The sequence below is a fragment of the Peromyscus californicus genome, unplaced genomic scaffold (genome assembly GCF_007827085.1).
Source record: "Peromyscus californicus insignis strain IS unplaced genomic scaffold, ASM782708v3 Scaffold_21__1_contigs__length_65335640, whole genome shotgun sequence".
Lineage (NCBI taxonomy): Eukaryota > Metazoa > Chordata > Mammalia > Rodentia > Cricetidae > Peromyscus > Peromyscus californicus.
The window spans coordinates 27,822,141-27,850,126 of NW_026294514.1; the positions used below are offsets into that span (position 1 = coordinate 27,822,141).

The window sequence follows — 27,986 nt, forward strand, 5'->3', positions numbered from 1 at the left end:
AGGCAACAGGAAGTGGTCTGAGACATCGGGCCATATCTAGAGCATGTACGAGACCTCAAAGCCCACCTCCTCCAAGTGACACACTTTCTCCAACAAAAGCCACACCCACTCCAACAAAGCCACACCTCCTAATAGTGCCACTCCTTTTGGGGGCCACCACATCTAGCTATCTGTAAATTCAACTGATAAGATCTTGCTTGCCGCCGGGCGGTGGTGGCGCATGCCTTTAATCCCAGCACTCGGGAGGCAGAGCCAGGCGGATCTCTGTGAGTTCGAGGCCAGCCTGGTCTCCAAAGTGAGTTCCAGGAAAGGCGCAAAGCTACACAGAGAAACCCTGTCTCGAAAAACCAAAAAAAAAAAAAAGATCTTGCTTGCCTTCTGAAATTTAAAGTAAAATGACCCAAAGTGGTAGTAAGCTGTAATAGTGGAGGCAGGGTCTGAGCAATAGGATATTTGGTGTGCCAGGGAAGCAAGACAGTGGGCATGTGAGAGCAGTAACGGGGACTTGTGACAAAGGCAAGGTAGATGGGGGGTATGGGCACACTGGAAGCTCAGGGAGGGGCAATCAGGAGGAGGAACATGCCCAAGCACGCTGGGTATCTCGTGGTTCACTTTGGACAGGCCATCACTCATGGTGTCTCCATGGCAATCTGGTTTGGATTGGGTGGCTTGTGTGGGGGATGCCAGCCAGTGTGGGGGAGACAGATTGGGCAGGGAGAGGGTTTGTAGTGGGAGAGGTTGGGGTAGTATCACAAGCTGGAATGATCATCTCACTCCTGATGGTGATCGCGGCTCTAATTTTCTCTTTGCCCAACACTGAATCCATGTAAACACAGAACCAACCGAACTGCCCAGGTTCCTCTTCAAGGAAGGGGTTTCTCACGAGCTGCCAGGAGTGCAGTCAGCAGATGTAGGTCTCCAGTCATCAAGGTCCTCCAGAATCAACGCCTCTCAGTGGCAGGAAACATCTCTTACCCTTTCTGGGGCTGCCCACGTAGCCAATGATAAAGATGGCAAAGGCATGACCATTTTAACTTGGCAAGGGGCTCCTGGGTTGGGGACCGGCTGAGACTTTGTGTACCCAACCCTATTCCTTCCCATCTTTATACAGATATTGCTCCAAGCAAACCTCTCATACCCCAAAGTCATCTCAACATTTAAATCGACAGAACCCGTCCTGCTGATGATCCATTTTACAGGCTCAAGATGCAAGAGTTGATTCTCAACGTGAGTCCAAAAGTGTGACTTACCTGGCTCACTGGTGAACCACCCTCTGGCCATGCGAGGTTCACCTGAAATGGAGGTACTGAGAGAGAGGAGCATGAGGTTGGTCTGTGGGGTTCAGTGACAGCCTTCCTGCACGGGCTGGGCCCTTACACAGTCAGAACGAATAACTGGGGGCCACAGGCTGAAGGGCAGAGAAGAACTGACCAGGGCCGTGGCAGGCGGCAGGCGTATTAGGCCCTTGTCCTGTTCACCTAGTGGCTCCACAGACATTTACGAAGCTCATGCTCTGGGTCAGGCCCGTGCTAAGGGGGTCTCTGAACATGGCTGTCCCCGAAGGACACTTAGCCCTGTGAACTTGCAACATTTTCCTAATTAATTCCCCACTTATTTGGTTCCCCCCCCAATTAAATAGCTGATGTTTTGATGACAAAAATTAGCAAGGTTGGGGATGCGGCTCAGTTGGTAGAGTCCTTGCCTTGCATGTAGAAGGCCCTGGGTTCAATCCCCATCATTTCGTAAACCTGGAATGGTGAGGCACACCTCTCATCCCACTGGGGAGGTAGAGGCAGGGTGGGCTAGAAGCTCAAGGCCATCCTTGACTACTTAGTCTGGACGACATCAGACTTTGAAAAAAAAGTCTTACGCTTGAGGTTCTTTTCATCACTTGGCATCATTTTATAGTGAATGTTCCTGGTTCCAATACAATACGCATACTTCACATTTTAAAGCCTGCGTAATTTTGTTTTTTGTTTTTTTTTTTTTCAAGACAGGGTTTCTCTGTGTAGCTTTGGTGCCTGTCCTGGACCTTGTTCTGTAGACCAGGCTGGCCTCGAACTCACAGAGACCCTCCTAACTCTGCCTCCCGAGCGTTGAGATTAAAGGCGTGCGCCACCACCGCCTGGCCTCTTCGTAATTTTTTAATGGGAGGGTCTGAGACAGGATTTCTCTGTGGCTGACACCTGTGTAATATTCTATCAAGTGGTCTAGCCATACTTGTGTATAAACATGGCTACTTCCAGCTACTCAAACACCCAAAATGTACTTATAACCATAGTTTCACATATAGACCCACCCACCCACCCCTTTTTTTTTTTTATTTTTTTTTTTGGTTTTTCGAGACAGGGTTTCTCTGTGTAGCTTTGTGCTTTTCCTGGAACTCACTCTGTAGTCCAGGCTGGCCTCGAACTCACAGAGATCCGCCTGGCTCTGCCTCCCGAGTGCTGGGATTAAAGGCGTGCGCCACCACCGCCCGGCTCCACCCCCTTTTTTTTTTTTTTTTTTTTTTTTTTTGGTTTTTCGAGACAGGGTTTCTCTGTGTAGCTTTGCGCCTTTCCTGGAACTCACTTGGTAGTCCAGGCTGGCCTCGAACTCACAGAGATCCGCCTGGCTCTGCCTCCCGAGTGCTGGGATTAAAGGCGTGCGCCACCACCGCCCGGCTTCCACCCCCTTTTTGAATAGCTTCTTTGGGGGCTGGAGAGATGGCTCAGAGGTTAAGAGCATGGGCTGTTTTTCCAGAGGACCTGGGTTCAATTCCCAGCACCCACATGGCAGCTCACAACTGTCTGTAACTCCAGTTCCAGGGGAAGAATAGCTTCTTTTGAGTGTCAGTTCAGAAGTCCTATGAGGTGTCTGATCACTTTTGGTGGTACAAATCTCCAGAAATCAAGACCAGATGTGCAGCTCCACCCCCAGTACACAAGGGCTTGCTCCACACATCTTCAAGACTTTAGGTTTTTTTTTTGTTTTTTGTTTTTTTTTTTTGGTTTTTTGAGACAGGGTTTCTCTGTGTAGCTTTGCGCCTTTTCCTGGAACTCACTTGGTAGCCCAGGCTGGCCTCGAACTCACAGAGATCCGCCTGGCTCTGCCTCCCGAGTGCTGGGATTAAAGGCGTGCGCCACCACCGCCCGGCGTCAAGACTTTAGTTTTGTAGACCCAAAACTGTATGCTCACCTTACAAATCGGGAGTTCACTCTACCTTCACATTTCTGTCCTGTGGACACTTCCAGTCTTTCCTAAGGAACAGTGTGCCTTTTGCCAGGAGATGGCGCTGTGGCCCTGTGCTAGGACTTCGTGAGGGGAGGCTTTTGGAGTTAACCAGGGTGTGGAGTTAACCGAGGCCTGGAGTGTGAGGAGCCAGGAATGTGAGGGACTCTCCAATTTCTTATCTAAGCTCAGAAGCCCCGGTTGCGTGAGGATACACCACTCTCCACTAAACTGCCCTGGGTTATTCTTCCCTGCAGGATATCGTCCCCTGTCTAGTGATTTAAAAAAGCAGATTTAAAGTGCTGTGAGCTCCTGGGAAATGGAGGAGTTGCTCCAGGTATCGCAGGTCTTGGGGGAAGTTGGGGTTGAATGGGGCTGGCTGAGACTTGAGGTCAGAGAAGGGGAGTGGGTGGGCCAGGGCTGAGGGTTTGACCAAGAGCTACGTGGACGGCCAGGACTTTCCCGGGGGACAAAGTGAGAGATAAGTAAGAGCCAAACTGGACTCGGGCAGGAGGATGCCAAGTTAAGCGCAGGTTGTATCTGGCAAGCCAACCAGTGCCAACGAAAGTTTCATGGCAAGAAGGTGGTGGGATGGGGTTTGGGCATCAGCAAAATTGGCCTGGGGTTTGGCCCACCCGGTGTTTTTCATCCTGCTTTCTAGAAGACAGTTCTGTTATTGACCTCTCAGAGGGGTCGACAGGTAGGTCCACTGTCTGCCTCCTGGGGCGGCCCTTACCTTGGCTTCAGTGAAACTGCTGTGCTCTTTGTCTTCGGTGGTCCGCAGCCTCTCCTCTGTCTCCTCCACATCCTCATCCCTCACTGAGCCATGACTGATCACCACTTCTCAAGGCTATTCTCAACCCCATACTGTCCTCTGGGAAATCCACAGTAATTGTACCCTACATTGCAATGACTCAGCCCATGTAGCTCACTAATTGTACCCTACAGCCCTCTGCACCAGGCCCGGATATCTAACTGCTTGCCAGATAAATCTTCACGGATGTTTGTTTTTGGAAGCATCTCGAATTCACAACCTTGCCCAAAGTCGATCCCCCTTGAGCACTGCTCTGAGGGTGAACGACACCAGCATCCATGCTGTTAGGGGTTAAGACTCCGAGGCATCCTGAGCTGCCCTTAGGCTTTCTCACCAAGTCTCCCAGTCCACTCCAGGTCCCTGACACAGGTCGCCATGTCCTCTTCCCTCTTCCCCTCTGCCACACATCCAGGTCCAAGCCACATTGTTTTGACAGCCAGCCACAGAGTCTTGTAACTGGTCCTCTTGCTCCCTGTAACTTGGGCTGTTCTCTGATCCTGTCTCCGCAGTGAGGGTCATAACCCATCTTCTCAAAGCATAGGAGTGGCCATGCCCTACTGCCCCAGTGAAATCTCCAGGGGTTTCCTACGTTGACTCCCCCCCCCCCGCCTTTTGCTCCTGTCACCCCATTGCAGGGGACATCATTTTCTGTGGCTAAGCAGTACAGAATGGATGTTGGAGAAGAAGGGGGTTACCTCTGGGCTTCTGGGAAAACCAAAAAGAAGATACCCATAATCCTCAACCTCCTAACTTCATTAGATGTTTCTCTAGAGGATACAGGCAGGCCTCCTTAAAGGTCATTCCCGTTTCCTGCAGTCCCATGAGACTTTCATATACTTGGTTCAAGGACCATGTAGAACTCAAAGATGGCCCATATTAGAGACAGAGGGATATTTCTAGGCTGGACTCCTGGTGCGTTTCTACCTTTCTGGCTTTCCTTTCTGTAGAAATAAAATCTGACCATGTGTCTACATAAACACACACACTTTTCCCCCAGTGAAAATAAGAATACAGAAAAGAGCATAAACAATGTACAATTAATTGCACACCAATGAAATGAACTTCCATGAAAAGACACAGACTTTCGCTAACGATCCCTCTCCACGGGCTCCTCGAGATACAACTGCCTCCTTCTCTCAGCCCGAGAGCAACTACCCCAAACTTTTATGTGGTGAGTCGCTACTTACAAACTGCTCTTGGCTCACCCCACTTACTGAGGTTTGCCTTCATGAGGGCAAGAAAGTTCTCTGCATCCACTAGACATCATTCTTTGGATCTCATTTCTTGGTCTAATCATATGCAGTAGGATGCTCTCCCGAGCTCCGGGGCAGCCCAACCAGGGGGAAACATGAGATGGTCCTTCCTGTACACTGTGCTGCTTGTCTTTTTTTAACCCTTCATGCCTATAAAGTACCCACCTGTGTGGGCTGTACCCCATTCAGCTTTCCATTCTTCATTTCAGAACAGTATACGTTATATGAAATAGTCAGTGCTTTATTATAAATCAAGTGACTAATGTAAGGGTTCTGAGCATGCCCATGAGATGTCAGGCCAAGCTACTGCACTCAGTGGGTTAGATGTATTGAACGCATTGTCCACGCAGGATAGATTCAGTTGATGGAGGGTTTATCTATAGCCTCGTGGTAAGTTGAGCATTTGTAATTTGCCTGCCCTGTAAACACTGGAGCACAACTTTGCATCTTTTGGTCTTTATACGTGTGAGGTCTCTTGTCCTATGGAGATCTCCCTCCATCTCCTTTTCTTCCCATCGACAATGGATTTGGCCTGTAGCACGTCACTGCTTTTGAAACAATAATTTAAAAAAAATCACTCCCATGACTAGAAAGCTTTTCTTCATCTGATCACCCCAAATCCCTGAGCCTAATCGCCTTGTTCTGCCACAAGCTCACTGACCCCCACCTGTCCCTCCCTCCATACTCTTAGCAGGACTTTCACAATGGCTGTTCCCTCTGCTTAAAACACCCTTCCCTCCTTGTGCCTCCTGATTGTCTTTTTAGATCTTAGCTGGAACATTCTTCTTCAGAGAAACATCTCCATTCTCTGAGTGGCTCGTTGTCCCCCAAGAACCTTCCTAGGCCCTTTCATTCTCCCAGGTGTCCTCAAGACTGTTTTCTTTTCTTTTTTCCTTTTTTTTTTTTTTTTTTTGAGACACTGTAATTAGTCAGATCCATTACACTAATCCACGTGATTATTCTATCTAGTTGGTTGCCCAGCACATAGTAGGTGCTTCCTGCTGCCAGGGTGACAGCATCAACAGCCAGTAATACAACCCAGACAGAGGCTGGCTCTGAGGACCTGGACTCTGGAGCTCTGACTGACTAGGCTGCCACCCCCCCCCCCCCCCCGTCAAAACCACAGGAGTTGGACTGCGGGATGCAGCTCAGAGATAATATGCTTTCCTGGAATGGTTGAGGTCTTGAGTTCAAGAAGCAGATCCACTATCATAAAAACAAAGACCAGACAACAAAGGAAAACCCGGGCAGGAGACAGCCTGGGACAAGACATTGCAGAGGTTCACGGGGCTAACGTCTCCTGTTGGGCTGCTGGGGTTGAACTAAGTGGAAGCCAGTGTTCCCTGTCCTGTGTTGTCCTTGTGTTGGGAGGACATTGGGACATGTCCTCCCAACACAGCCTTGGTGGGAGGCAGGCCCTCTGTGCTCAGCCCCTGCCCTTTATTTCAAGATTCTTCCAGGCAGGTTATTTCTCTCTCTGATTGGATTGGACTTGAGAGAAAGGATAGAGATAGGAAGAGGGGAGGCAGGTGGGCTCTGAGGTGGGAGTCCCTGTGGAGACAATGGTTCGGATGGAATCTCCTCGGGAGCTGGGCCTGTGAGGCAGGTATGATGAGGCAAAGGGTGGACACACTCTCGGGATATATTATACAGGCTATGGAAGTTGAATAGAGCTATCTGGGATACCCAGAGGAAGAAGAAATGATTCTCTCTTTTCTTCCTTTTTCCTCCCCTCCATCTCTCTAGTGGTCTCTGTTCTTCTGAATTCCAGAGACCCAGGGCTTGGAGGAATTCTCAAGGCCCTTCCTGAAAAGGAGACTTAGACCCCATGCTAGAGATGTAGAGAACGGGAAGGGGAAAGAATGGAGCTTATTGGGAGGGGAAGGTTCACAGGCCTAAATTCCTGGGCTCCTGCAGCTTCAGCCATCCTGAGGAAAGAAAGGGGGGGGGGAAAACAACCCACAACAGAATGATTTAGAGACCGAATTCTGTACGTGGGGGAGACATGAGGACACAGAAAGAGAGAGGATCCAGTAGGGACAGAGGGCTCTGCTTTCGCCTGCAGCGGTTCCGATGTTATCTGTCTCCAGCTGCCTGTCTCTCCCTCCACAGTCTCCACCTCTGCCCCTCCTTCCTCTTCAACCCCACAGCCAGACACCCAAGTCTCCCCTTCAGGGTCTTTGCACCAGAACCTAGAAGTGGAATTTACAGGTTCACAGCACTAAGGCGAAGCGATGGGGGAAGGGCTGGAGGCTCACGATGCCCAGGCTGTCATCTCCAAATCTCCAAACTCAAGCTGCCCCACGGCTACACTACTCCCTTTTCTGTTCCGATCCCATGCAATGTTTCTCTAGACAGGCGTATATGCAGAGGCAGCGTGTGTGTGTGTGTGTGTGTGTGTGTGTGTGTGTGTGTGTGTGTGTGCTTTGTGTGCACATGGGTGTGATTGTAAGGGAGGTTGGTGTGAATCTCAGCCCCAGCCAGCCCATCAGCTCTCTCTCCATCTGTACCTGCCCATGAAAATTACCTAGTATTGTGGAATGGGAGGCGAGGGTGTGGTTTCTGTGGGGTTGTGCATTTGCCTGGGTCCATCTGATGTACATGTGAGTGTGCACACACATCTCCAGCTGTTTGTGTGCCTCAGTCCCCATCTCTGCTCTTTGGGAAAATCTACTAGGTAACAGCGGTGACTTGAAACCCCCAGAACCTCCAAACTCAAGTTTCTGAAGGTTTGAGGGGACACAAGGACAAAAGTCATTGATCTGACTCTGTCCAGATTCCAGCCCAAGGGCAAAGGGGAGCACCTGTGTGCAGATAGAGAGGTAAGGCAGGATGATCCCGGGAGCCCTGGTGTTTCCACATGACAAACATAAATACCTTGGGACCAAAGCTCTGGACTAGGGGCTCCAGACCGGCTGTCTTGTCACAGGCTCAGGCCTCAGTCTTTTCAGCTCTGATGCTTCTGCAAGCAATACTTGCCAACTGATTCTGCACTGGGGCTGGGGAGGGGGGGGGGGATGGACGAAGGCTTGGAGAGTCCAGGGATGGCTAAAGATTCTGCAAGATCTGGCTGGGGCACATTGCAGGAGGGGTGGGGCCAACTCTGTGTGTGTGTGTGTGTGTGTATGTGTGTTTAGAGAAAAGGTGGGGGGTAGGGGCAGAAAGGCCGCCTGCGGGGGAGCAGGCTTCTTGGCAAACACCCCAGTTTCCTGAGCTGATCCCTGCTCCCTGCCACTGCTCCCAATTCTGTTGTTTCAATAACATCATTTTTATCCACCCCACGGAGAGACAGTGTCTTAGGAGGGGGAGGCAGGGGGCAGGGCTAGGGCATGGGGGGGAGGTGGGGTAACTGAGAGAGCCTGGGGTCTGGAATCAGCACAGACTAGATTTGGGGCGCTCCCTCCTCAGGGCGATCCCAGAGCCCAGGTCCCCTGATGACAAAGACAAATACATTAAAATTCTTGCCTCGGAGAAGAATGCAGGACAGGGAGAGCATTTCATAATCTGCAATAACAGTAGCAGGGTGGGGATAAGGGGCTTGGAACAGAGGCACTGGTTCCCAGGGAGCTGGTCATTGGCCACCTGCAGCCTCCAGGGACCCCCCAAACCTCCTGGCTGCCAGGTTGGCACCAACTATCTTCAGTATTTACCCAGCCTGGTATATCTTTGAATGTGCAATGTGCCGGCTTGGTACTGCCTAATACAAAGGCAGTGTGCGAAACTGCTACGTGCTGGAGCAGTGTGCGCGCTAGGGTGGGAGGAACAGAGGTTGGTCCATTATCTGGCTAAGCGCTGCCTCCTCCTCCTCCCCTGCTTCTTTCCTTCCCCAGAGTAACCCACACTCTTCAAATCTCAGTACCCAGGACAAGGACTACACTGGTGCACCTTTGACACCAGGACCCTGCCTTGGGGCTCCCAGAAAATCCAAGGCCTGATTTTTGTGCCTAGGCTAAGATTTCTCCTCTTCTCTCTCTTCTTCACTCTGCGTCCCCCTTCCTTCCCCCGGATCTGCTCCCCTTCCTGATGTAGGCATCTCTGGTCTCCTCCTGCCTCGGTTCTGGCCCCAAGTCTCATCTTCACCCATTTGCCCCACTCTCTGGACGCAGGACCTTGCCTCCTCTCTGCTCACCAGTGGTGTTTGTCTGTCTTGGCCATGTTCTCAGTTTCCACTTCTAAATTCCTCCCCACCCCAAACGACAAGGAACTTTCCCCTCTGGTGTGAAATTTCCGCCACGTGGGCTTAAGGTCCCCTGTTGAAGGTTGATGGGCCCTCTAGATAGTGGTGGCAGAGAAATTGGCTCCTGCTTCGGAATGTCCGCACCACCTGTCCCTCGGCACTCCTGGGGCACGTCGGGGGGCCTCTGCCCCAGGCCAGAGGAGCAGAGGCTGCCGCCCCGCTGCCAGCCGCTTGGCTTGATGAATGGAGCTATCCCTCCTCCCCACGAGGCCTTTGATCTCCCCCGCGTGGGGAGGGGGTCAGGGGCATCAAAGACATTTTTGTGGCATTAGAGAATCAGATAAACCACCTCACCTGCAGCTGGCTTTCCCACCCCTTCTGCCCGGGCCAAGTTGGGGAAGAAACTCGAGGCAGGGACCCGTGGACAAGCGGAGACCCGGCTACAGCAAGCGCTGACCCCCGCTTCTCTTGGAAGTCTGCAAGCTCGGCCCTGCACCTCACTTCTGAGGAGCGAATGCTGGAGCGCAGGCCCTGGAGAGGCTCCACTGCAGTCTTATCTCCCCCACACTGTCCGCCCCCAAACACCGGCTGGACGCGAGGCTGGGGAGCTAGAACCCAGGCCTGGGGCTGGCTCCCTTGCCGGGATAGAGGCTGAAGAAGGGGCAAATGACACGTAGTTGGCTATCCAAAAGAAAGTAACGCCTTCAAAGTGCGCTGGGCCGGCAGTCGAGTTGGACAGCCCTCTACGGAGCATCCCGCGCCCCGGGCCGACTTCCTCCCTGGCCCCCATCTGTATCTCCCTGAGCACTGTTCCCTCCCCCCAAACTCCCTCATTCCTGGGAAGTTTTCTCTCTTTACAGTCAACAAACCTGTCAAACTTCTCCCAGCCAGTCCCCCTTCCCCAGTTCCTCTTCTTCCCTCCTCCCCCCCTTTCCCTTCTCTACTATTCTTCCCGCCACTCGGTGCCGCAGGCCCGGGGATGGCAGGGGACAACCCCCGCAGAGGCGAGGAGAGGGGCAGGCGGGCGGGTCCCGCACCCCGGAGCGCGCGCGGGCCCCGCCCCAGCACCGGGCTCCCGCCCTCCGCTGCGCTCTGCGCCCGCCGCCCCGGGGCGCACGGCTCCCTCCCAGGAGTCCCGCCGCCTGACTGTCGCAACTGCCACCCCCGTGGCCCCCCTGTCCCCCTCCCCCGCCCACGCTCCGGCCCCGCTCCCCTCCCACCCCCGCCCCCGGCTCTGATTTCTTCTCTCCAGCGAGCTCCGCAGGAGACACAGGCGCTGGCTGCTCGGTCCGCTCTCCGCCTCCGCCGCGCCCTCCTCGCCCGGGATGGGCCCCCCCGCCGCCACCGCCGCCGCCGCCGCTGCCGCCGCCGGCGGAGTCCTCGTCTCCCGGCCGCCGCCTCGGTCGCCGCGCTCGCCCTGAAACCCGGCGGCGGCGCGCCCCGGCTCACCCCGCAGCCTCACCCCCCCGCCCGCGCCAGACGGCGGTAGAGCGCTCACGATGCTGCCGCCCGTGCCCTCCCGCCTCGGGCTGCTGCTGCTGCTGCTCCTGTGCCCCGCGCACGTCGGGGGACTGTGGTGGTGAGTGCTGAATGGGAACTGTCCCCGGCGCAACTCCAAACGCCAGAGGGTGGGGACCCCGAGCCAGTACTGGAACTCAGTACCACGATCCTGCAGGCTGCCTTCAGGCTCTACCCGCTCCGGGATCCCAGCCACCCGGCAGTTGCACCGGGACCCTAGCAGACAGTTGCTTTCTGGTCTCTGCCCGAGCACTTCTGAAGTGCCACCTTGACGCTCCCTGCCCCTGGATATTCTATTGTGTGTCCCCCCCACCGTGTTCTCTCCCCCCCACAAAGAAATGTGTCCAATTCATATCACAAGGAATTGGCAGGTAGAGAGGGAAAAGCTGTCGGACATCATGAGACCCATAGTGAGAGATTAGGTGAAGACGGGAGAAAAGAGCCAGGAGGGCTCTGGAACAGGATTTGGGGAAAAGACGGGAAGGAGGTGGGAAGCTGTAAGGCAGAGGGTCAAACAGCCGCCTCTTTCCCGCCCCTCCTTACCTACGACCTCACCATGGCTAGCTCTTTCAGCATGGGCGGTGTGGAGAAAAAGGGAATGTAAATGGGGAAACTGAGTCAGGACTCTGACTTTCTTCACCGCTTCCCGCCCCCGCGCCCCCCCCCCCCACTCCAGCATGTAAGAAAGACAGGAAGGAGATCCTGGAGGCCGGCCCTTCCAGACGTGGGAAGTAACGATTTTTTAAAAATGTGTAGCGGAGATGTGGGAACCGGGGAGCGTCCTGGTGAAGCAAGTAAGGGACAGGCCGGCCGAGGGATGGGGCAAATTCTCAGACTCGGACTCTGGGATTGGATTTAGCCAGAGCAGACACCTAGACTTCGAAGGTTTCCAGAGCTCTGAGCCTTGAGGGGTAAGATAGGGGAGGAGAAGAAGCGGGGCCCCCGCCGGGACAACTCAGATCCAAATCCTCAAGACTTTTTTTTTTCCCTCTTAGTTTTTAGAGCCACAAACACCCGCCCGGAATAGCTCAGTGTTCGGAGAGGAGGGGTTTGGGCGAGAGTGCTGCTAGATTAGCCAATCCTAAGACAGCAAGGACTTCCACATTTGCATCTCGCCGCGTCATTGGCTGGACTCCGACCCTCTCCGTCCTCTCTCACCCGCCTTCGCGGTTTTGGACCCAGGGGTGGGGCAGGCCCATCCCTCTCCTGGACTGAGATTGAGTAGTGTGCCCACACAGGAAGCTGCTGGCCGCTATCCTTCCGCGATGCGGGAGAGACATCCTCATGGGTGTCAGTGAGAGGGCAAATACAAGACCCAGGTTCGGGCTAGCGAACATGCGTCTTTAGTTTAGCTGCGATGCTGGTACTTAGCAGTTTTGACAGCCGGATCTAATCCCAGCCATTAAATCTGTGGTTTTAAGCGAATCACTTTCCCACCCTACCCTACAAACTCTGTTTTAAAAGAACAATCTCCCTACCTGCCAGGCTTGCCGGGAGGACTGGGTGGAAAGACCTACAGAACGACCTGACATTAGGAGCCCTCTTCCCCATCCTGCTTCTCATCCTCCTGCACCCCCCGGGGGGCGCAGGGAATGAAAAGTGGGGTTCGTTTAAATACGGAATAAAGAGTCAAAAGTAATGTTTGGCAAAGAGCTCCCTCTCTCTGCCCTCTTACACACCTTTCCTAATTTTACTCTGCCATCTCTTTCTTCCTTCCCCGTTGGTCTAAATTGTTCTAACAATTAAATAAATACCACTTCCTCCACAGAGTTGTCATTCTGACTGCCCAGAACCGCCCCCCTCCCCACAGCTATCCTGTGCTCTCACTATGCTCTGAGCCTTGGGCAACTCTGCTGTTACTGCACTTGACTGACAGTTGTATTTTCTGGGGTCTTTTTTTTGCCCCGTTCCTTTGTCTCGAGAGTTCTAGAAGCCCAGGATAGTATAGGTGCTGGACACAGGTTTACGGAGTGTGGCTTTCTGGGTTTGTATCTGTGAGGATTCCTTTGTTCAGGAAGGACTGCTGGGTGGGAGCCAAGCCAACGGGAGAGGGGCCTGGGCCCTCTGGAGACTGACCCTGACTACGCTGGGAAGCAGGGAGTGGGGGAGGAGATGAGGAGGGCAGGTGTGGGAGAACACAGGGGCCTTCATGGCCACAGCTGCAGTCGGGAGCTAAGTGAAGAGTGAGGGCCAGCCAGGGTGATAAGGTGGCCGGGGAATGCTTCTCTCAGATGTGTCTCAGGGAGAACCTGCTCCTCCCACCTGCCTTGGCCCCTTCCCTGTCTATTTCTGACACTTAATTCCTTTGGTCTGAGTCCAGGTTGACTTTCATGGTCTTTGACTCCTGAGCATGCTCCTGTCCTGTCATAGCCTACCCGGGGCCAGGCTTGGGCCAGTGGGTAGATCTTGCTGGGTTGTTAGCCTGAGGTTCTTGGCACTTGCCACCCTACCTCCCAGTCTCACTAGAGCTGGGTTCTTAGGACTGGTACCTTCCTCCCCTCCCTTCTCAGAGGATGATAGCCAGGCTAGAAACTCCACGGGTGGTCAGAAAAGCAGTGTGACCTACAGCAGCCATTTCCACAATCCATCCATGGGTGGGCGAGGGGCTGGGAGGACTCCAGGGTCTCTGGGTGACTTGACTGTCTAGGTCACTAAAAGAGGGTCCTAGAGGAGAGTGACCCGGGCTTTGGGTCAATCGGCTCAGAGAACAGGCCTTTTGGTTACAAAGAAGTTTTTCCTCCACCTTTCTTCCCCCTCCACCTCCTCCCAATGCAGTGCGAGATTTCTATTTTTAATTTTTCTTGTTTAGTTTTGAGACAGGGTCTTGCTCTGTAGCAGTGCGTGCTTTCTAAACTCCGCCGCCAGCCTCTGTGTATCTCTCCAGTGTAACCGTATCTTCTTTGTGAATCACAGAACCTCAGATTCCAGGACACTGGCCAGGCTCTCTTGAGGTCATCTTGTCCAGCCCCTGCCTCCAGGCCATCCAACCTATGCTCTGCCCTCCCTCCAAGAACTCTGTCCTGAGAGTAAGGGCAGGAAAGAGGCCCTGGCTCCCAGGTCACCAGGTCCCCCTCCTCCTCTGCTCTCTACTCCCCTCTCCACAATGTCTGATCCATCTTTATTTATACCTCCAATCAGTGGATGTAGAAAATAGCTCACTCTCATAGCAGACCCAAATCAGTCTCCCTTCTTCTCTCTTCCTCTTTCCTCTCACTGTTCTATATTTTCTGAGAAATAAACCAATCCTCCCCTGTTCCACCAGGAAGAAGCCGCCCAATCTACCCCCAGTCACCCCACTTTTGTTTCCCTCTTTATGGAAAAGAAACCACCGGAGCTAAAGGTCAAGGACCCCACAGGGAGGCAGGAAAAGGACCAGACCTCTTCCTGGCACTCTCAGGTTTTCCAACTGCCTTCAGCCATACCTTTGTGTGTCCATGCTGGTCCTGGTCATTAGGCCATCCTGTCTTTATCTGGGGCCCCTGATCCTTCCTGGTCAATGCTGATGCTGGCTCTCCATCAAGCTCCAGAGTAGGGATGGCTTGGGGGTGGGGTAGCCATCCAGTCCCTTTTCCAGGCCTCAGCCTTGGCAGCTTCCCTTCTGGGGAGACAATGGGGCTGTGAGCAGAAAAGGGCAGGGGCAAAGGAGGCTGGCTTGATCCCGGCCAGAGCATGCCCTGGGCCCACCAGAGTCCTGGCACTGTGACATTTCCTGGGGGGGCTGAGGAGGGGTGAGGCTCCCTCCTGCCCGGTTCGCATCTGAAGCCTGGAGTTGGTGGCTGGAGGTCAGTGGGAGGCCCCATCACCAGGGCCCTGCAAGGGGGATTCCAGAATGTGTACTTTGATGGGGAAGTGCAGCTGTGGAGAGAATCGGGGGCCTGGCAGCAGCCAGCCCTGGCCAGCCAGCAGGAGGCCTCAGGGAACCAGATGCCTCTGCCCTCTGCAGATTGATGAGAGCGCCCCCTAGCCTGGCATTTCTTTCCTGGCTAGCCGGGAGTTTGTGCAGAGAGAACTGTGGCCCGGAGGAGACTTCTTTGGCTGGCTCTACCAGCCCGGAGCCCTCTGTTTAATCTAGAATTTGATCTAGAAAGGACTGAGAGGTAACCTAGTCTATTATGGTCAGTGGTAAGGGTAGAAGGTCCAAGGACAGGAGGGAACTTGCCCAGGGTGCTAAGGCTGCCTGTTGGTAGCTGAGAGTCCTGTCTTTTTTTTTTTTTTCTTGGTGTCCTCTCCTTATGTGCAGTGAGGGTGGGAATCAGGAGGAGGGACAAGGTCTTCACAGGCCCCTTCCCCCCCCCCCCGGCCAGATGTGTGTTCTCCATTGTACATGCAGGAGTATGACCACTGTCCTCCAGGCATCCAGTGGAGGGCATCGCCTCCAGAGCTTTGGCAAGCAGGAAGCCCTTTTGCACAGTGAAGTCTGTCTGGGAAGGGAAAGCCCCTGCCTCTCAAAAAAAGAAAAAGAAAAAGAAAAAGATGGAGATAAAAGTGTGAGGAAGGACACAGGGAACCAAACTGTGTCTGTGTGGGGAAGGGTGAGTGGGGGCCACAGGTGGGCAGTGGGGAGGCAGGGGTTAATGGAGCTGGGGCATCACTGACTTTGATGTGGTGGTTGGGATGGGGGTAGGGACTGGGGGAGGGGAGCAGTAATTACCGAGTTAGGAGTTAGACCGAGCAGGACAGGACAGGCGGGCGGGCACAGGCCCGGCAGCCTCAGCAGCCGTCAGGCAACATTTTTCTGCCCCCCTTTCCACCACCCACCTCCCCCACCTCCTCCACACACCCCCACCCACAGCCCCAGGGCTCAGAGCTCCCTCTGCTGGCTCCTAGGAGGTGGGGTTAGATGAAGGATCTTGGGGGTAAGGAGTTGGGGGCGGGGCAGAGAGACTGGCGTGCTTGCTGTGAGACTCTCCTAGGAGGTTAGGCACTCTGCATGGTCGGTGGTCCCACTGGCCTCAGTGATCCAGCTGGGTAAGGGGGTGGATCCTAGTGGGTGCTCTGGACACTGGGTAGGCTGAATGGAGAAGGAGACCTAGATCCACACTGGACAGGAAAGACAGAGTGTTGCAAAAAGAACATTCTTGGGGCTCCACACACACCACCTACAATCCCTACTGTTTTGCCCTGCATTGAGCAGGTCTAAGGATACAAGCACTTGATGGGATCCACTCTCTGTACATTATACATGGGGGGGCGGGGTAGGGTGGGATTATGAGTTTCATTTTCCAGCTGAGGAACTGGTATTTAACTTTTATCATCCATCCAACAAATATCAAGTGTGTTTCACATGCCAGGGACTCAACTCCACTTCACACAAACCAATGACAGAGCCTAGATCCAGCCCAAGGCTGGATCCCCAAATTCCTGAGTGTGTGTTCCGCTGATGACCTCAGGCCCGCTTGTGAGATTCCTGTCATTAATTGAACGAGATTTCTACTTACTTGAGGAGACAAGACAAGGGACCACGCTGGCAGGACACACGCAGATGAGTGACAACCAGAAGGGTGCAGCTGAGGCCAGGGCTGGTGCTCCTGAGGGAGAGTGGGAGCTGAGGTGAGATTGGGGAGATGCTGGCTGAGAACATCTTGACTTACAGTTGCAGAGGAAGTGGCCTTGAGTCCAGAAGTGTGGTCTGGGGTGGAGTCCCGAGCCCTGATAGCAGGGATGAGCTGTGTGGGACTACTGTGAGGGACCACCTGGGGTCTTCTCACTTCCTTCCAGTCCCGCTTTGGGTTTTCATTTTATTTGAACAGTACTGGAGATTGAGCCCACAGCCTCAAGGCAAGGATGCTACGTCTGAACTTTTTGAGATACGGTCTTACTGGGTTTCCCAGACTCAAGCTTACTTGAGCTGGCAATCTTCCTACCTTGTCCTCCCAAGAAGCTGGAATGACAGACATGTGCCACCAGACCAACTCCTGTTGGTGGACATTTGTTATTGTTGAGCCTTTAAACCCTAGTTGGCCAAAAACTTGCTCTGTAGACCAGGCTGGCTTTTAACTCAGAGACCCACCACCTGCCTCTGCTGCCCAAGTGCTGGGATTAAAGGTGTATGTCACCATGCCTGGCTCTGTTTTGGTTTTAAAATTACTCAACTTGTTCTGCAATTGAGGAATCCATCCACTCTGCTCACCTTGCTCATCTGTGTGACCATGAAGCGATCAAGGTGAATGAGCTGGTCTTCAACATTTTTTCTATTCTCCGAGTCCAAAGGTAGAAGAGTAAGCTGAACCAGAATATTGGGGTTTCTGGGGCACAGGTCTATAGATATTGCTAGTCGGAACTGCCTGGCCTCTAATTCCATCTTAATGGGCCACAGATCCATCAACTGTGGTCCTTGAAAGAGAATTCTCAGTGCAGGCCAGGACAGTTAGAGTGAGCCTATCTTCTTGTCTGTATACTGAGTTCTTTTAGGGATAGGCACGTTCTCTGTGCCCAGAAGTGGCCATAAGATTATATCCCAGAACCTACGTAGGATATCTGTTCCTTACCACCATGCATTCCGGCTTTAAGATATACAAATTGTTCCAAAAGTGTGCATCTTCTCTGAGCTGACCCCAGGTCAACACTGATCCAGACTCCCCCAAAGCAGCACTCATTTGTAAGGAAGCAAATGTCCAGGAAGCAAAGTAAATGAGAAGGAATGAGAGAGGAGGGTGGGGAGCTGTTCGAGAGAAGTGGAGTCAGATATTACCACTGAGACTGGAGCACTTCCGGATCAACTCATCATTTTTTCTTAAGTCCGTAGAGAAAACTGATTTGCCTGGAATGACTCAGCCCACCCAGAAATGACAAAAACCAGGGTCAGAAGTAGGGCTGGGTAGTTTGTTCAATACCCTCTGTCTTGTGTCTTTTCTGGAGTTTCATTTCCTACATCTTTAGGACAGGAGGGCAGGGAACAAGCTGATCCCTTGGGATTCTAGTGCTATCATTGCCCATCCCGCCTCCTGACCAGCTGGTAAACAAGACTCGTTCCCAGGAAGTCAGCCAGCCCCTCAACCCTGTGAAGGGCCAGCCCCACCTCCAGGGGGCCCTGCCCTTCTTCTCCCCATGATTCCTTTCCTATCTCTAGCCCCTGGGAAGCAGACAAGGCCAAGAAGGTTTTGCAGTTCTCCCTTGCATGCCCCAAACTCTTCCTGCTTTGCCAAGGGAGGAGGCGGGAAAGGGGAGGGATGGGGCAGAGTGACCTTGGGAAGATAAGTCCATTCAACCTTGGGAAAATAGGGAGTATGCAGAGGGCAGGGGCGGGGTGGGGGTGGGGCTGCGGAACTTAGTGGTAGGGGCCATGGAGATGGGGAAGGCGAGTTTTCAGAGCTTCGCAGAGTCAGGAGGAGTTAGGGTGTGCAGGTGGTTGAGAGGGACTGAACAGCTGCAGAGAGGCCCGCTTTGCCTCTCTCATCTCGGGGAGAGAAAATGTTTGAGGATATGACACTAGGCATCATGATATGATACCACATCAATGGGACCTGGACTCAAGGGGGGGCCTTATGGCTCATTCATTCAGAAACATATGTTAAGTATTCATTGTCATTATATATCTATATCTATATATATAATATATTACATATATATTACACATATATGATATATTACATATATAATATATATTACATATATCTATATATTATTCCATAATGTAGAATTCATGGCATGCAAACTTTCAGAATAAACATTGTAGGGATATAAATCAGGTACCAAAAAAGCTTCCAGGGAAAATAAAGAAAAAGGAAGAAAGAAAAAAGACCGTCCCAATAACGAGGGAGCTCATAACCTTATCTACCTACCCTGAACAACCATGCTGGAAGCCACTCAAATCCAAATCCTTTTTTAATGAGGTGGATAAGTGGACAGATTTATTAACGAAGATGTACACAGAAAGATAAGACTGAATTCTTTTTGTAGTGCAATTTTTAGTCTAGACTGGAGTAAAGAGGGGATCCAGCCATGGGACGGACAAAGTAAGAGTGAGACAACATCGGTCTTGGTTAGGGGTAGGATAGATAGGTAGGTGATGAACAGGTAGAGGCTGATCAATTCTCCAAGGTTATTAGGCCATTGGGAGCCAGCTTGGGTTGTCCTAACCTTGGCTCACTGATCATTACTCCATTGGGTCCCTTCTCTGGGGCTGAGACAGTGGGATAGGACTGGTGCTGGGCAGGGTGGGGGTGAGGGGCGCCCAAGCTCAATACAAGGGAACCTCTGCTATCTGTTTCTGCCCAGAAGAGATGCTTGATCCCTGAACTATTTGAGTAGGGATAACAGCATCATTCCCAAGTGTGTGTGTGTGTGTGTGTGTGTGTGTGTGTGTGTGTGTGTGTGTGTGTGTGAGAGAGAGAGAGAGAGAGAGAGAGAGAGAGAGAGAGAGAGAGAGAGAGAGAGAGAGAGAGAGAGAGAGAGATCCTTAAGAGATGGGGCTTTCACATCTTTCTACAAACATCTCTCTGAGCACCTCATCTTCAGTGTTGAGAGTTTTACCTTAAGACCTAAATTCCTCTTGTTGCTATTTAAGAACATTACATCTCAGGACATGCCTGGGCAGCCCGTACTTGTGGAGTAAATGGGGACAGTGGGGCGGATATGCACGGAAGCAAAGCTGAAAAGTAGGCCACCCTGACCTCTCACACTCTTTTGCCAACATCTTCCTCTACATTTTATACTCCACTGCCTCCAGTGTGCAAACCCCCCCACCCCACCCCCCGCCAACCTGTCTTTCTCTGCCCTCTGCAGAAGGGTTTTGAACGGTCTCAAATTAACCTCCCCAGCTCTGCCCACATATCCCTTCAAGCCTGAGCTCTGAGCTATGTTCAAATAGGAGCCATCTGATTCAAGCAGGTTTCCCCCCAGGTGTGAATTCCTGGCTGACAACCTATGGAAACCAAGTGGCAGCTCTCTCCTCAGGTGGAACGAAGGTGGGCCGGGTAAAGAGGCTGCTGACAAGGTGCAGAACTTTCCAGCAGGTCTTTACCCACAAACCAAACATCACCCCTCCACCCCACAGTTGGTTATATCACTCTAGCACACAGGGCTTGGCTTGGTGCCATCTCTCTCTGGGAAAGCCAGCTACCCTGGAGCAAGAGAGGGGTCAGCATCACCTATTTGCCAACAATGCTGAGCAGCTACGTTCCCAGCTCCTTCCTGCAGCGGTCTAGCTCAGGGAAACAGGGAGCAGCAGGATAGGCGGGTCCTATCTAAGCGAAAATTTCTCATTTTACAGAAGAAGTCGAACTAAGAAGGGGTGTGGCTCCCCCCCCCCCCCAGGCTCTGTTCTCTAGACACTCTAATGCCACATGGCGGTTTTGTCCTTCAGATGGCCCCTATTTTGTTCTGGGGCTGTCCAGGTTGCAGGCCACTAAGGCCACATCCTCACTTGATACTGTTTACTTTTCTTAGAATACTTTCTTTTATGAGATGGGGGCGGGGGGTGTTGACAGCTTTCTTAATCTTTTTTTCTGCTCATTTCTTCCTTGTTTCCCTTTTGGGTTAGGCCTATTGAATTTTAGCCTTGGCCTCCGTGGTGACAACCGCCTTCACCTTGAGCGAAAGTCCCTTGAAGGGTTTATTAATGGAGATGCACACAGAAGGATAAGACTGAGTTCTTGTCGTGATGCAATTTTCAGTCTAGACTTCAGAAGAGAGGGGACACAGACATGGGATGGAAAGGGGGCCAGAGGGACAACATCAGTCTCAGTTAGGGGTAGGAGGAGAGACTCTGTAGCACCTGGCTGTGGGCTGAGTGGGGCTAGCTTCCTCTCCTTCATTCCCATTCCACCCCAGGTCTTTTATGTTTTGGGAGGTGCACTCCTGACCTGCTGTTCTGCTCCCCAGGGCTGTGGGTAGCCCCCTGGTCATGGATCCTACCAGCATCTGCAGGAAGGCCAGGCGGCTGGCAGGACGGCAGGCTGAGCTGTGCCAGTCAGAGCCGGAAGTGGTGGCAGAGCTCGCCCGGGGCGCAAGGCTGGGGGTCCGAGAATGTCAGTTCCAGTTCCGTTTCCGACGCTGGAACTGCTCCAGTCACAGCAAGGCCTTTGGGCGCGTCTTGCAGCAGGGTTAGTGTGGGAGAGGCCCCGGAGGGATGTGCCTTCTTCTTGCCGGGGGAGCAGGTTTGGGGAGGCTGCTTGAACCCTGTCTCCTGATTTACCCCCTAGGCACTCTGCCCATCTTGCCCCTCCACACCTGTCTCTCAGATGGCCCAGGACAGGCTGGGGGAGGAGGGTCCCCTATCATACTGGGCAGTCACTGGCCTCATCTCCGTCCTCCCTCCGCAGACATCCGAGAGACAGCCTTCGTGTTTGCGATTACCGCAGCCGGCGCCAGCCACGCAGTCACGCAGGCCTGTTCCATGGGAGAACTCCTGCAGTGTGGATGCCAGGCACCCCGTGGGCGAGCACCGCCTAGGCCCTCTGGCCTTCTGGGCACTCCTGGACCTCCAGGGCCAACAGGTTCCCCAGATGCCAGCGCGGCCTGGGAGTGGGGAGGCTGCGGAGACGATGTGGACTTTGGGGATGAGAAGTCAAGGCTCTTTATGGATGCCCAGCACAAGCGGGGACGTGGAGACATCCGGGCACTGGTGCAGCTGCACAACAATGAGGCAGGCAGGCTGGTACGTAGGGGCAGGAGCTGTAGGTGTGGAAGTGTGAGTATGCAAGAGAGTGCCAGTGGGTGTGGCAGAGTGTGGGTGGCAGCATATTTGTGGTAGCATGGGCACAAGTAAAGGTGTGAATGTGTAGGAGGGTGTTGATATGTGTGGGAGTGAACAAGATGGGCAACTTGGGAAGACTGGGACTTGGGCCGGGACACAGATACACATGGCAGATGAGATGTCCAGTCTAGAGGGTTGGGGACGTGGGTGTGTGGAGCTGAGAGGAACAGTGAGCAGAGTGGAGAAAGGACACTTCTAGAATAGTACTGAGGACCAGCAGAGACCCAAGGTGGGGTGGCATCCCTCTGATACATGACAAGTGAGGTAGACATCAGGGCAGGAGCAGGGCTAGGGATGAAATTAAGAATAGGAGCCATAACCCGAGCGGTGGTGGCCCATGCCTTTCATCCCAGCACTCGGGAGGCAGAGCCAGGCGGATCTCTGTGAGTTCGAGGCCAACCTGGTCTACAGAGGGAGAACCCAGGACAGGCACCAAAACTGCACAGAGAAAAAGAATAGGAGCCACAGTAAGGTCTGGGATCTGGTGGCGGAGGCACCAGAGAAAGTGAGGGTTAGAACAAAGCCTAGAAGAACTGACTTGGAAAGGACTGTGGGAAGTCAGCAGAGGCCAGGCCAGCCCAGACCCAGCTTCAGACTGGCAAGCAAGGGAGTACTGGATCCTGATCTCCTTAGTGCATTCAGGTGGACCCTCCTACATCCTCTGTCTCAGTTCTAGAGTAGTTAAGGAACATCCCTCCACACATTCTGTGTCCTTTAAGGTTGAGCCCAAGGCATCGGGCAGACAGGGAGGAGGGGGCTCAGGAGAGGAATGTCCGGACAGGCCCACATACCTGTTGAGAGGATTGGGGAGGGGTGACAGAGACAGACACCCAGGCGGCTGGCTGTGTCTGCTCAGCTCTGCCTGGGGCCGCGAGGGGTAGGAATGAGGAGGCCGGGTTGGCAGGAGGGCTAGGCTGCGACAGCTGCCGCTTCTCCCCACTCCAGGGAGAATGGAGAATCTCACCACTGCGTCCCCTCTATTCTCTCCCGCTCCCTGGCTTTGGACCCTGGAATCTCGGCTCTATCCACTGTTTCCACTTCCCACTCTCTTCCTCCTTCGTCTTTGTCATCCTTTCTCCCTCTCTGAGTGGTCGTTTTCTTGATTTTCTCCTTCTAACCTTGTACCTACCTGCCTGCCTGGCTACCTGTCTCCTTTCCTCCCTTCCTCCCTCCCCTCCTCCCCTTCCTTCCTTCCTTGCTTCCTTCCTTCCTCCCTCCCTCCCTCTCCCTCCTCCCTCCCTCCCTTTCTTCCTTGCTCTCCCTTCTCTCCCTCTGCTTCCTTTGCTTTCTGCTGTTCCCCCCACCCCACCCCCCGCCCGCCTCTCTCTGCCCCGCCCACCGCCCCGCCCCTCTGCTCCCGCAGGCGGTGCGGAGCCACACGCGCACCGAATGTAAGTGCCACGGCCTTTCGGGTTCGTGCGCGCTGCGCACCTGCTGGCAGAAGCTGCCTCCGTTCCGCGAGGTGGGCGCACGGCTGCTGGAACGCTTCCACGGCGCCTCGCGCGTCATGGGCACCAACGACGGCAAAGCCCTGCTGCCTGCAGTCCGCACGCTCAAGCCTCCCGGCCGAGCCGACCTCCTCTACGCCGCCGACTCGCCCGACTTCTGCGCCCCCAACCGGCGCACCGGCTCGCCCGGCACGCGCGGCCGCGCCTGCAACAGCAGTGCTCCGGACCTCAGCGGCTGCGACCTGTTGTGCTGCGGTCGCGGACACCGCCAGGAGAGCGTACAGCTCGAGGAGAACTGCCTGTGCCGCTTCCACTGGTGCTGCGTGGTGCAGTGCCACCGCTGCCGCGTGCGCAAGGAGCTCAGCCTGTGCCTCTGACTCGCCGCTGCCTGCCTCGGAACGGCGCGCCAGCCACCTCTTGGCAATCTGTAGGACCACTGGATTCCAGCAGGGGGCGCTGTCTGGGCCCAGCTGCTCCCTAGGAAATATACATATCTAGGCCTTGGGGAAACTACAGGGGCTGGGAGCTTGAGGTTTACACCTGCCCGCCCAGGCCTGAGGACCCTGCTCCTCCAGCATCTCCCCCAGAAGGGCCCTCTGCTGCGGGAGACTATGCAGGCTCTTCTCCCTCCCTTTGGCCTCCCAGATGGAAATAAAAAAGCCAGACTCTGGCCTCTGGAGACGGTGCTCCTCAGAATTACTGGGGTGGATGGGCGACTTTCGCATCAATAAAGGCATTTAAATCAACAGGACAGGACCCACAGTTTGAGGGGAGGTATTCCTAGAGGGCCAGGATATGGAAGGGAGTTAGGTGGTCCTGATAGAACTAGCGTTTTGACCTGAATCTATAATTCCACCCATCACTGAGGCAGGGGAAGGAGAGGGAGGGCTCCTGGAAACCCCGTAGCTCTCCTTCGTCACCCCTTTGTTCGTTCTCGTCCACACCAGGCACCTGAATCTTGAGAATAAGTCATTCCATTTTAAAGGGACACCAAGGGCCCAGCAGCTTCTATCAGTGTGCTCAGTTGTTGGGCCTTTGTGTTCATTTTTAGGACATCATGTCTGTTTCTGCGACTCCTGAGGAAATCAAGGGTAGACTTTTGGGGTCGTGAGATCAAAGCTCATTATAAACTGTAAAATACAATGAAACAACTTGCAAGGAACACCCGCTTTTGTTACCATCAAAACTAGCCGTCCTATCAGCTCTCAAAAGACTCTTGCCGGCTGGGAGATCACTCAGTCAGGTAAAGGGCTCGCTTTGCAAGCACAAGGGCTAGCCCTGAGTTCCATCCCCAGCACTCACGTTAAAAACCCAACATGGCCTGGTAGTGGCGGCACATGCCTTTAATCAGAGGCAGGCAGATCTCTGAGTTTGGGGCCAGCCTGGTCTACAGAGTGAGTTCCAGGACAGTCATGGCTACACAGAGAAACCCTGTCTCAAAACAAAACAAAACAAACAAACAAAAAACAAAAAAGCAAACAAACAAAAAACCAAAACAAACAAAGAAAGTCCAACATGGTGATGGACTCCTAATCCCAGCACTTGGGAGAGGGAGACAAGAAGATCATTGGGGCTAGCTAGCCAGGCCTAGGCCTACTTGGTGATTTCCCAAGTGAAAGATGATCTCAAAAAGGGAGAGGGCTTCTAGACGACTCAATAGATAAAGGGGTGTGTGCTCCCCGATGACCTTAATTGATTCCTAAAACAACACAATCTCTCTCTCTCTCTCTCTCTCTCTCTCTCTCTCTCTCTCTCTCTCTCTCTCCATATATATATATATGAATAATTAAGTAAGTAAATGTAATAATAATTTCAAGAGACAACACCCAAGTTTGTCTTCTGGTGCCCATATGTACACACGTAAACACACACACACACACACACACACACACACACACACACACACACACACACTCTGTGCAGACTGCCTGCCCAGTATAGTGTTTCTAATCACATTCAGAGGAAAACAAGTTTGTACTAGGGTCTTGTCTGGCACCCAGCCATATATTTTTTTTTTAAAGCAGGCTCCCCTCAGGGAGCTGATTGTGAGGGGTTAAAGGACACATGAATAGTTCTGGGTTCTCTAGAGTTGAGGCTTGTGCCCTCATCTTCAATCCAAGAGAATCGGGTGCCCAGCCCACCTGTGGAATACTCCCCCAGTGCGAATGTTGCAGTTGGGGGATGGACTCTATCTCCTAGCAGCTAAGCAGGAAAAGGTATGTATGGGCTTTTGGTTCAGATTATTGGGTTTGAAGCTGGTGTAGTCCAGGCCAATGTGGCCTGTTTTCTCTTCCTGTGTGGTCTCACTCTATTTCAGTTATCTACGGCAAAGTAACAACAGCCTCCAAGTAACTATTCGGTATCCTTTTTGGACAACTATGTGTCAGAACTCAGCTCTGGGGTTTGGTTCAGAGGGCAATTTGAGGTGGAGTGCCTGGGGTCATTCTGCTGGAAGATGTGCTGGTCTGGGGAGTTCTTGAGGTTTTGTTTCCATGCCTAAGGACTTGGTGGTTCTCTGTGTGGCTGACTTGGGCTCCCCCCCCACACACACACACGTGGTGGCCTGAAGGTAGGAAGACATCAAGAAAAGAGAGTGTCGAGCCTCTAGGCAGGTTTTTTCTTCTGAGAGTCCAGCCATGGAAGTTACATAATATCACTACTGCTCTCTCTGGGCTGGAACAGATCACAGAGTCAGGCCAAATTCACGGAGGGGAAATAGACTGCCTAGCAGTGGGAGGAAAGACAAAGAATTTGCAGCCATCTTGACCCATCCCACACCCTCAGAGAAACGCTGGGAGGATTTCTTTTTCTTGAGATGGGAAAAACACTTAGCACGGCATTTGGCAAATTATGCCAAATTTATGTTTCACGAAGGGTAGTTACTGTGAGAGCAGGAGGAGAAGACTGTTGCTTTGCAGGTATGGGGCAGCTCTGACTGCAAGTGAAGATATCCAACTGTTAGCCTAGGCCAAAGGGAGTTACAGAATTTAGTCCGAATTCAGCCACAGCTGAGCTGAATGCTCGGACTTCAGTGATGTCATTACAGGCCTCTCTGTCTCTCCTCCACCCGCTCTGTCTCTCTTATTTTTCAGTCTCTACCCCTATGTCCATTGTTTCAGCTCACCATGTCTGTCTACCATCCTCATCCTCTCCCTGTGTACATTTTTCTCTACATGACAGCTTTGGGCCGACATGTTTAGGAGTGTTTTTTTTGTTTTTGTTTTTGTTTTTTGGTTTTTTTTTGGGAAGGGGATCCTGGGGCTGGAGAAATTGCTGTGTTTAAGAACACTTGTTGATTTTCCAGAGGACCCAGGTTCAGTTCCCATCATCCACATGGTAGCTCACAACCATCCTTTACTCCAGCTCCAAAGGACCAGACACCTTCTTTGACTCTGCAGGCACCAGATGTCCACATGTTGCTCAAACATTCATACAGGCAAAGTATACATGCACACACACACACACACACACACACACACACACATACATACACACACACACACACACACACACACACACACACACACACAAAATCTATTTTTAAAAGCCTCCTCCATTATAGTCCCAAGGAAGACACTGATTAGTTCAACCTGAACCAGTAACACTTGCCGGGAAAACACGCTACAATGACAGATGGGCAGATTCCTATGACCACAGGGGATGGGGCACAGAGTTCTTTCTTCAAATGAAACAGAGGAAGGGAACTCGGGACAGACACTAATGGTGGCTTCCATCTACTCCCACTGGATGGTCTATCTGGGCCAGGACTCAAGCATCATGGTAGGCAGGGGATGTCAGGCTGTGGAAGAAGGAAGGGACACTTGTGGTTTCCCGTCTGTGTTTCTTCCATCAGACGCCTGGGCTTCAGGGCAATCCCATGGAGAATTTGAACTCAGAATCTCCTGACAGAAGCAGACTCTAACTTTCCAAGAGGGAGAGTAGAAATGGCCTTCAGGGGAACACAGGAAAGGAGAGCTCTGAGGGGTGGAGCTTATATTCACAGATCTGCCTTTCCCAGAGCTCTGGGAAGGTGCGGCTGCTGTGCCTCTCTTCTCCTCCCCTCCCTTCTCCTGTCTTTCTTTCTCTTCCCTCTTCCTTCCCCTCCCTTCTCTTCCCTTCTTCCTCTTCCCCAATGCAGACCCAAAGCCTGGTGCAGACTATGAAAAGTCACCCAGGCGCTAACAATGCCCGCTCAGTCCAGCGCTTTTTCAATGTCTTGTACTTCACAAATAGACCACCAGAGGGCCTCAGAGTCCAACTTCTCTATGGACCGAGAGCTGCCAGAGGAGAAGGACGTCTGGGGAATTCAAGAGCAGGAAGCCCCCCGCAGCAGGACTAGAGACCCACGGACAGCTTAGGTCAAGCCGCTGGGGTTTCAGGCTGTCTGGAACCTCTAGGTTGACCAGACCTAGGACTGAGACTCCAGTCTGTATCTCTATGACTGCCTGGTTCTGGTAGGGTGTTCTAGGATGAGATGGATGATGTGGGTGTTGAGTATTTTCCTCTATGATGCCAGAAAAGCAGACCATATGAATCTACACCACTCCAAGTAGGTTGAAAAGAAGGTAAGATATAGTTTTTTTTTTAAAGGCCCTGGCCAAGTCAGCTAAGTGGCTAAGCGGCTAACCTGTCTGTGCCTCAGTGACCCCATCACAAAATTGGGTTGTCTGAGAGCTTCTCGGCACATGGCGAGAGTACAGAACAGACTGCAGTCTTTTTTGGGTGGGGAGGGGTGTTTCTAGACAGGGTTTGTCTGTGTAATCCTGGCTATCTTGAAACCAGCTCTGTAGACGAGGCTGGCCTCAAACTCAGAGATCTGCCTGTCTCTGCCACCTCCTAAGTGCTGGGCTTAAAGGTGTGTGCCATCACT

The 27,986-nt window shown here is 52.9% G+C and overlaps 1 protein-coding gene and 1 long non-coding RNA gene across 3 annotated transcripts; one reads left to right on the forward strand and one right to left on the reverse strand.

The window, feature by feature from the left end:
- Positions 1-5,336: 5,336 nt before the first annotated feature.
- On the reverse strand, positions 5,337-20,878 carry LOC128117692 (uncharacterized). Of its 2 annotated transcripts, XR_008220883.1 has the most exons (4): positions 20,776-20,878; positions 16,411-16,500; positions 14,395-14,570; positions 5,337-5,825 (listed from the first exon to the last, which is right to left on the reverse strand). It is a non-coding gene; the product is annotated as an uncharacterized LOC128117692 (long non-coding RNA). The 2 variants fall into 2 exon arrangements; XR_008220882.1 differs by lacking the exon at positions 20,776-20,878 and having other exon boundaries at positions 16,411-18,440.
- Wnt6 (Wnt family member 6) lies at positions 10,834-23,795 on the forward strand. The gene is made up of 4 exons (XM_052749892.1): positions 10,834-11,033; positions 20,795-21,015; positions 21,235-21,569; positions 23,032-23,795. Exons 1-4 carry the CDS (start codon positions 10,954-10,956, stop codon positions 23,491-23,493), a joined length of 1,098 nt encoding a protein of 365 aa, XP_052605852.1. The 5' UTR covers positions 10,834-10,953; the 3' UTR covers positions 23,494-23,795.
- Positions 23,796-27,986: the final 4,191 nt, after the last annotated feature.